Source organism: Thalassophryne amazonica, chromosome 17 (genome assembly GCF_902500255.1).
Source record: "Thalassophryne amazonica chromosome 17, fThaAma1.1, whole genome shotgun sequence".
Classification (NCBI taxonomy): Eukaryota; Metazoa; Chordata; class Actinopteri; order Batrachoidiformes; family Batrachoididae; genus Thalassophryne; species Thalassophryne amazonica.
The window spans coordinates 50,751,457-50,761,456 of NC_047119.1; the positions used below are offsets into that span (position 1 = coordinate 50,751,457).

A 10,000-nucleotide genomic window follows, 5' to 3' on the forward strand; every position below is an offset into this window, starting at 1 on the left:
GCTCGTAAAAAATGGAAGCAAAAACAAAAGTGTTGCATTTATATTTTTGTTCAGTGGGTATGTGTATAAAATAAACTAAACAATAAAAAGAAAGATTCCTAAAAAATTTTCGCTTCACGGCTAATGTTCACTAATGCTTTAAAAGTGAAAGAAACTAAAAATAAATTTCACAATTTAAGCTTGGGCTGCAACTCATCATCGTGAGTGAATCTGACAACCTTTTGATGAAACAGATGATGCAAGTTTTAAAGCTCAAATTTGGGGCTGCATGTGTGGTTTCAGATTTGGGTATTTAAAGAGGATCAGATTTTGTTCTCACAGTATTCGGTCATCCAGATATTTTCCCTGATGTTTAAATACAGTGGAGGTCACCAACATGTGAATGCAGTGTAATATATCCAGGCTGATGAATGTAAAATGTGTGCAGTCAGCGGTCAGTACCTTTGTGTACTTATTGAAGTTCTGCAGGATGTCCCATCCCCAGTCTCTGTACTTTGTGTCCTTAGTGAATCTGTACATGTAGAACAGACTCTCCACAGTTTCTGGTCTCAGCAGGTTGTGTCTGTCTGCAGGCTGGATTGGGAACACGGAGACAGACAGACACAGACACACACACACACATTTCAGTTTTCCATTAATTTATGCAAAAATAAATTGGCCTTGAAAATTTAAATCCCAGGAACAATCAACAAGAATCACTGTATTTTCCTGAGTATAAGTTGCACCTGTTAAAACATGTCTCTTGAGGACAAAGCCATACATAAGTCAGCTCTTTAATTTGGGATTTGTGTGTTTTATTACTAACATTTATTCTTTTATTATTGCAGTTTATTTTGCACACTCTCACAAGCGCCACTTGCTTAGCTTATGGCAAGCTAAAAGTGGACGCTTTCATTATGGCCAAACAACTGTCCAGTTTCTGGGTATTCTGTGCTAGTTCGCACCCGCAGCCAATGTACTTGATGAATTCCTGCACAAAAGTAGTTCCCAGATAATTTTGATATATTCCTGTGAGATAATGAGAATCTCTCATCTAAATTAATTCTAAAATTTACCAGTAATAAAATTATAAAAGTAACTGAAGTTTTAAGAGTGACCATAATAAATATTTAAGAAAATTAAAGTTTATGAGCAAGCACATTGTAAACATTAACATGATGGAGTTTGATGCAGAAGAGTTAAGAAAGATCCGATTGGAATGGTTTACAGTTGGCGATGAAAGACTTGAGTGTTAACTTCATGTTAAAGTCAGAACAAGAAGCTGCACTGAAAGAGATCTATCTGGAAAGAGACACATTGTGTGTTGTTGCTCCAACGAGAGTGGCATGCTGAGCAGTGTGGCTAAAGTAGTCTGGCGATCTCAGTCTGTGGGCGCAAGCTATCCCACAATTCCAAAATAGCAGATATGTCGGTCCAATGAGAGCGGCACTCTGAGCAGGGTGTTTATTTCATTTAGTGATTTGATTCCTTAGAAAGTTCTATATACATAGTCATAATTTTATTATTAATAACAAATGCGTAATTTCTCTGTTTAAGTCACACCACAGTATAAATCGCAGAACTTCCCAATCTAGTAAAAAACAAAAACAACATACTGTGGAAAATACAGCAATAGTAGAAAAACTGAAATGCTGTGCAGCAACATTAAAATGTCCAATTTCACACACTTTCTGTCAATGTGTGTTTTTTTTTAATTCATACTCTGTACTTTATTGCAAATTGAGTTTGATTATTTTTTTATAGTGATCTAACATTTTTTTTGCATGTGTTGACAGTTCTATATTTACACCATAATAAATCCCTCGTAGGTGAAATTCCACTCGGCAGTAAAGCTGGTTCTGAAATAAAATGAGCTTAAGATGTGTGTTGGCGAGTTACACCTACGACAATGAAGAGCCTCTGGAGGATAATCTGTCAATTTGGAACACAAAATGACGAGCTCACAAAAATGTTATTTGCCAATTAAAATAAATCACAGTTCAATCTTACAACAGCTTTAAGATAAATAACAGCATAACACAGTCAACACCGAATCGTCAGCAAGTCTGAGAGGAAAGAGGAATGTGCACGTTTCTACCGACTCAACAGGTCTTTTTCAGTCCAGAAGGTCCTCTGTGGGCCCTGAGTGGATATACATAGACACAAGGCTATATAAGGATACATTTTTACTACACTGAACACCTGAGATATATTCAGTTTCCACGCTTTGATAATTTTGTTTACATTAATCCAGAGAAAGTACTTCATGTTGTGCCAAAATTTTTACTTTTGTGGATAATCCATATCATAGCAACCAAAGCATCTCAGCACTTTCATGAGGAAGTGTGTGTTGGCGGACAGTCTCTTAAGTCTTCATTATATCCCGTGAAGAATCAACGAATGAAGAGATCTGTTTTGAATTTGAGAGTTGAGGCCTTCTTAATACTATATAATGAAGCTTGACTTTCCTTTAATATCATTAAAAATATTGGGGGGGGGGGTTGTTACCCTTATTTCTTAATCTCCTCCTCCTGCTTTCTTTAGATGCTCTCATCAAAGGAGATCATCCATCTCCATCTCACCCCGTCCTCTGCATGTTTCTATGTCAACTATCTGCTTGTCCTCCTTCAGCACATTCATGGCACTCTTCACCCAGGACTGTGTCCCCACTCACTCCTCCAACACCCTGATAATGTTTGCCGATGACACTACAGTGGTAGGCCTCATCAGGGACAACAACGAGACTTGGTACAGGGAGGAGGTCAAACACCTGGCAGAGTGGTGTGCAGACGACCTGGTCCTGAATATCACCAAAACCAAGGAGGTCACCATAAACTTCAGGAGAACCAGGCTGGCCCCCTCTCACAAACACAAACATTAAGTAAGGGATATCAACATGCAATAAATGATACAGTCAAGTAAAAAAGACAAGTAAAAAAACAGACACATACAGCTTAAATCATATTAAAAGGCAAAGCAAAAAGGTAAATCTTAAGAGCAGATTTAAAAGTCAGGAGCAGCTCTGATATGTAAAGGCAAACTGTTACAATGTTTGGGCGCAGCCCCCAAAAAGGCCCAATCACCTCAAGTCTTTAATTGAGATCTGGGCACATTTAATAAAAGATGGTTTTCAGACCTCACTGATCTGACTAGTACATATGGAGTCAAAATCTCAGAAAGGTATTCAGGAACCAACCCATTTAAACACAAAGAACAGAATCTTGAAATCAATCCTAAATGCAACCGGGAGCCAATGGAGCAAGGCAAGCACAGGGGTAATATGCTCCCGCTTCCTTGTCCCTGTGAACAGTCATGCAGCAACATTCTGGACTTGCTGCAGACGCTTTAGAAAGGACTGGTCCAGCCCACAGTAGAGTGAGTTACAATAATCTAAATGAGATGTTATGAACAAATGAATAACTTGCTCAAAAACAAAAGCTGGAAAGTAGGCCTTTACTTTACTTAAGATTCTGAGTTGGTAAAAATTGGCCTTAACCACAGAATTAATTTGCTTGTCCATTCCAAAGGAACTGTCAAAAATTACCCCCAGGTTTGTAACAGAGTCATGTACATAGGGAAACAAGGGACCAAGCACATTAGTTGAGCCAGCAGACAATATATGACCAAAAACAACAATTTCAGTTTTTTTCTCATTGAAAATTCAAAGGTTTTGGGCCAACCAAGTTTTTACTTCCTGCAGACAATTTACCAAAATAGCAACAGAATTCGAGGGGAATTTAAGTGGCACATAAATTTGCAGGTCATCTGCATAAAATGAAAGGCCATGTTATACTTTGAGAGTATGGTGCCAAGTGGCAGCATATAAAGTGAAAAAAAAAAAAGGGTGGGGACTAAAACAGAGCCCTGTGGAACACCATAATTTAAGGATGCTGAAGTAGACTGGTGAGGCCCAAGGTATACAGAGAAACCTCAGTCTCTAAGATATGATTTGAACCAGTCCAGTGCTGTGCTTTTAAAACCACCATAATGCTCCAGACGGGACAGTAAGATACAGTGATCAACCGTGTCAAAGGCTGCTGTCAGATCTAACAAAGCTAAAATCCTGGAGCAACCAGAATCAACAATTAAGAGGAGATCAAAATGGAGCCATAAATGGTTTTTTGAGGAGTGGCTGAACTACGTCGTGCTATAAAATTCCTGGAACACAGCCAGATAAAAGGAACCATTCAGAACATTTAGAATGTACAGCCCAAGGACAGATATAACACTTTTTAAAAACTGTGCAGGAACAGCATCCAAAGGACAATTAGAAGGTCTTAACTGCTGAACAACTTTATGCAATTCAGTTAAGGTGAGAGGATGAAACTGAGCAAAGGCCACAGTGCACTCAGGGTTTAAATTGGAATCAGTTAAGTGAGACACTGAAATTGAAGCCCTAATGTATGACACTTTATTAACAAAAAAATCATCGCACAGTGATTCCAGATAACAAGACCAGACCGAAGACTCTGGGTTAGTTAACCAGTCGATTCAATACATTAAAAAGAATCTGTGGTCTGTGACAATTATTTGCAACAAATTTAGACATAAACTGGGCTTTTGCTGACTTAACAGCTTCTTGATAATTCGTAAGGCAGTCTTGAAATTTTCCCAGAGAAACGTGCAAATTGTCCTTCCATTTGCGCTCCGTGCATCTGCATTCACGTCTGCGTGCACAAGTGGTCTCACTGTGTCAAGACTCCGATTCATGACTTGGAGCACGTGGTCACAAGTGGAGCAACAGAGCCTAGTGCATCTGTGCAGACAGAGTCAAATAACGGTAAAAGCTCCTCACAGTTTAAAGCACTCGGGTCACAGAGTGAGGAAGGCACAGCAGCCAGAAACACATTGGTAAATTGCTCCAGAGGCTGTGAAGTAAACGCACGCTTTGTGCGCATGGCGAGGTCGCATCTTTCCAGTGAGCCTGGAAGTGCTAAGCTGAATAAAACGGGCAAATGGTCCGAGATTTGAGAGTAACAAATCTCCTCAACGTGTGCATTTAGACCAAAAGAAAGAATAAGATCCAGCGTTGTGTTCTGCATGTGCCCTTTTCATGAGTGGGACCAGTGACCCACTGCGTGAGATTAAAAGAATCAATCACAATTTTCAATTTATTTTCCTTTATATAGCACCAAATCACAACAGAGTTACCTCAAGGTGCTTCACACTGGTAAGGTCTAACCTTACCAACCCCCAGAGCAACAGTGGTAAGGAAAAAACTCCCTCTGAGAAAGAACCTCAAGCAGACCAGACTCAAAGGGGTGACCCTCTGCTTGGCCATGCCACAACATAAATTACAGAAATAATTCACAGAACAATTCATGGACGAATATACAAGAATTGCTGTTGGTGCACAGGACAGGAGAGTCGCCAACACAAACCCAACTCCCATCTCTGGATGGAGCTGCACCTTAAACAGAGGGAAAAAAAAAAACAATCAGGCATCAGAAAGACAAAAAATACTGTATAATTTGTCAGGATTAATCAACAAGAAAAACTAAAGAAATACTAAGGTGATCGCCAGCCGCTAGCCCTAAGATTCACTAAAAGACCCAGAATTTAGGTAAAGTTGAGGCTGCAACCCGCTCCAATTAATAATAACATGAATTAAAAGAGCAAAAAGCGTAAAACAAAACTGTACCATATGTTAGCCATATGAAAGGGAAAATAAGTGTTATAAATACGTTTTTTTACCCTAGGGACACAAAGTAGTCCTGCACCCTGAGAATGTAAAGCCCGGGCCGGTACATAAGGTTTAATTAGGTCAGCTCGGTAGGGAGGTGCCAGTCCATGAATATTTTACAGGTTAGTAGCAGAACCTTAAAATCTGATCTCACTGGGACAGGAAAACAGTGAAGAGATGCCAAAATGGGTATAATGTGGTCAAACTTTCTGCTTTGTGTCAAAAGTCTGGCTGCAGCATTCTGAACCAACTGGAGAGCCCTAATTCTAGACTGCGGTAAACCAGAAAACAGAACATTGCAGTAGCCCAATCTAGAAGAGATGAACGCATGGATCAGGGTCTCAGCATCAGCCATAGACAGGATGGGACGAATCTTCGCTATATTTCGCAGGTGAAAGGAAAGCAGTCCTAGTAATATTTCTAATATGGAGGCCAAAGGACAACGAAGGATCAAAAATTAAAGGTTCCTCACTTTGTCAGTGTGATGTATGACACACGAGCCTAGGCTGAGTGTTAACTGGTCAATTGATTGCGATGTCTCACTGGACCAAGAACCATCATTTCAGTCTTATCAGAGTTTAAAAGTAGGAAGTTTCTAGACATCCAACTTCTCACTGCTGCAAGGCAATCTTCTAAGGATTTTATGTGAACGAGAGTACCAGCAGTTATCGGCATATATAATTGAGTATCATCTGCATAGCAGTGAAAGGTAATCCCAAAACGCCGCAATATGTGCCCAAGGGGTGCTATATAAAGGGAGAAAAGCAGGGGGCCTAAGCCGGCCCCCAGAGGAACCCCAAATTTCATGTTACTAAGGTTAGAGGTAGTGTTACTGTACAAAACACAGTGAGAACAACTGGTCAAGTATGACATCAGCCATGCAAGGGCACTCCCAGTAATCCCAAAATGATTTTCCAGCCTATCAAGTAGAATATGATGATCCATTGTATCAAATGCAGCACTGAGATCTAACAGCAGCAGAACCGTAGTGGTGTCCGAATCCATTGTAAGCAGAAGATCATTCACCACTTTAGTGAGAGCCGTCTCTGTGGAATGATATTTTCTAAAAGCAGCCTGCAGTGGCTCAAAGAGATTATTCTCAGTAAGATAGTCTATGAGCTGCTGTGACACCACTTTTTCCAGAATTTTAGAGCAAAATGATAGATTTGATATCGGCCGATAGTTGTTCAATACACTAGGGTCAAGATTAGGTTTCTTAAGTAATGGTTTAATCACTGCAGATTTGAAACATTTAGGAACAGATCCAGAAGTTAAAGAAAGATTAATAATTCCCAGCACAACTGGCCCAAGAGTGGGCCACAGGTCCAACAGTTTTGTTGGTATAGGATCAAATAAACAGGTTGTGCTTTTTGTTGACATTACGAGTTTCGTCAGCATGTCTAGAGAGATACTATTAAATTCTGTAATTTAGGTAATACCTCAGTAGTGGCGCCCACCTCAATAGCAGGGTGTAGTGGCTGGGTTAAGGCATGCTGGGATATGTTCAACCTTATGTCATCTATTTTCTTCTCAAAGTAACCTAGGAAATCTTGTGCTGTAAAGGGAGAGCGAGCTACAGGTGGTTGTCCATGAATAAGTGTTGCCACCGTGTCGAACAAGAACTTTGAGTTATGCTTGTTTTTGTTGATCAAATCAGAGCAATAGGTCCACTTTGTAGCCAATAATGCATGATCATAGTCTAAGATGGCATCACGCCACGCAAGGTGGAATACTTCTAATTCTGAACAATGCCATTTCCATTCTAGACCTCTTGCTTTATGCTTGAGGTCACGCAGGTAATCACTGAACCAAGGTAACTGCGAATTGGGGGAGCGTAGTTTCAATACAGGTGGTAAAATCATGTTGAGTGTTGTTTTGAGCACTGAGTTTAAACTATCCACAAGTCTGTCTACTGACTGGGTATTTGTCAAAAGTGAGGCTAAGACATCAGGCAGTCTAGCTTCTAGTTCAGTCTTAGTTGAGGAGTTGATGCATCGCTGCAGTGATAAATAAGGTTGTTGTTCCACTAAACACGTCAGCGAAACTAATCTTAATAAGTGAGTGGTTAGAGACCACTGATGTAAAAGGCATGATGTCAATAATCGTGACAGCAATACCACGTGCGAGAACCAGATCCAGGGTATTTCCACTAAAGTGTGTCGAATCCCGAATGCATTGCCGAAATCCTAATGCATCCACAACTTCCATAAATGATTTGCAGAGGGGATCAGAAGGCTTATTTATATGAACGTTAAAGTCACCAATGATCAGAATGTTATCTGCTCTAGTTGACAAGTTAGAGATGAATGCACCAAATTCATCTAAGAATTCAGAATATGGGCCAGGAGGCCTATATACAGTGACAAAGTAATACGGCTGATTTTTATTCTTCTGACCTTGGCAATGCGTAATATCCTGAGCGGAGCGGAGAATCAGATGCTCAAACGAGTTACATTTGTGACCCCCAACAGCTAATAAGCTAAACCTAGATTTATAAATAAGAGCAACACCCCCGCCTTGCTTCGCATCACGATGGACGTGACTAAATGTATATGCTGGTGGGCAGGCTTCATTTAAGGGGAGGACAGCTGTAGGTTTAAGCCAGGTTTCACATAACCCAATCATATCTAAGTGATGATCAATAATTAAATCATTAATCAATAATGATTTTGAGGACAGTGATCTTATGTTAATGACACCCAGTCTACGGACCTCAGTAGGGTTGACAGCTGAACTGTTTAGGTTTAGGGGTGGTTCCAGAGTGGCATATATAAGATGCCTAGAAGTAGGTTTAGGTTTGAGACATTCCACACGCGTTGTAGGTAGCAGACATGAAATCTTTGCTATTACTGGAACAACCACTGGGCCATCCGCAATTTCAACATTATCCAATATAGTAATGGGTATTAACTTTGCAAAGAATATCCCTCTATGATTTTTATGGACATGTCTACGGGAGCAGGCCACAGTCTCAACTTGTTGAATTTCCCTCCCTCGCAGATAAACTGCACTATCACCGTAGTGGATTTTCTGCACTAATTTCCCCACTAAGCTAATGGATTCCACATCCACATTTGTCATACGCTTTGCAGGGTCTCTAATCACCTGCTCCGTGGCCTGCTGTAGATTCCTAATGTTACCCTCCCTGTAGAGCTCTATGTTCGTAGACAAGATGGCGGCGCCTTCCCCAGTAGGGTGGAGGCCGTCCGGCATCAGCAGGCCACGGCGGCCACAGAATGAAGGCCAGTTATCAATAAAGCTAAAACCTTGCTGTTGACAAAACTGCACCAGCCACCTATTTAATGATGTCAGCCTGCTAAATGCCTCATCAGTACCTTGGGAGGGGACCAGAGACTATTAATTGATGCCGACACATCTTTCTGACAAGGTCACAAGTCCTCTCTATGTCCATTTTTGTGACCTCTGAGTGCTTCATCCTGATATCATTGGTGCTGACGTGAATAACTATGTGACTATATCTCATGTCATGTTCCTTCATCTGTCTTCCCTTCTGCAGTGTCAGCACCCTAAGATGGGATGCAATGTCGGGAGCTCTGGCCCCAGGAATACATTTATCAGCCGGCGTCTGTAACCTGACTTTGCGGGTGATAGAATCCCCTATCACTAAAGTCCGGCGTTTCGGGCTGGAGCCAGGAGTGGAAGTCACATCAGGTAAATCCAAGGGGGAGAACCGATTCACAGCTCGCAGTGGCGAGTGTGATCGGGGTGCCACAACCGGGTACCAAGCCCTAAAGGGCTTCCTCCGCCTCGCCACAGTCCAAAAACTGTCCTCCACAGTTGGCTTTTCTAGGCTAATGCTAATGGGCTCACTAGCCGGCCCAACACTAACCTCATCTGGAGTGCCCATAACATCTAACTCCACTGCGCTAAGAAGCTGCTCTAACTTACAGACACGGCTCTCTAAGAGAGCCACTCTATCTTCCAACATCACGTAGGATTTATGGAGGGTGTAAAGTAGGTAAAGTAGTGTACTTTGTGCACTGGGAAATTCAAGAATATTGCCAAGCAAGCACAAGCTAACCAATAATAGATAAGCTAACCACTCCCAAGGCTCACACAGATGCAAATAAATGAATTAAAGTTCACAGCAGTTACACTGAAAGAGTAGCAGAAGTATTAGAAATGTAGGAACAGTAAATATACAAACATACATACATACATATATATACACACATACATACATACATACAACAAAAATATAAATGCAACACTTTTGGTTTTGCTCTCATTTTGTATGAGATGAACTCAAAGATCTAAAACTTTTTCCACATACACATTATCACCATTTCCCTCAAATATTGTTCACAAACCAGTCTA

General features: G+C 40.9%; 1 protein-coding gene across 1 annotated transcript in view; it reads right to left on the reverse strand.

Moving 5' to 3' along the window:
* Positions 1-10,000, reverse strand: part of man1b1a (mannosidase, alpha, class 1B, member 1a) — a 55,115-nt gene that overhangs the window by 7,448 nt on the left and 37,667 nt on the right. The window contains 1 exon segment of the mRNA XM_034192166.1: positions 442-573. Within this exon segment, the coding sequence (XP_034048057.1) occupies positions 442-573 (132 nt within the window).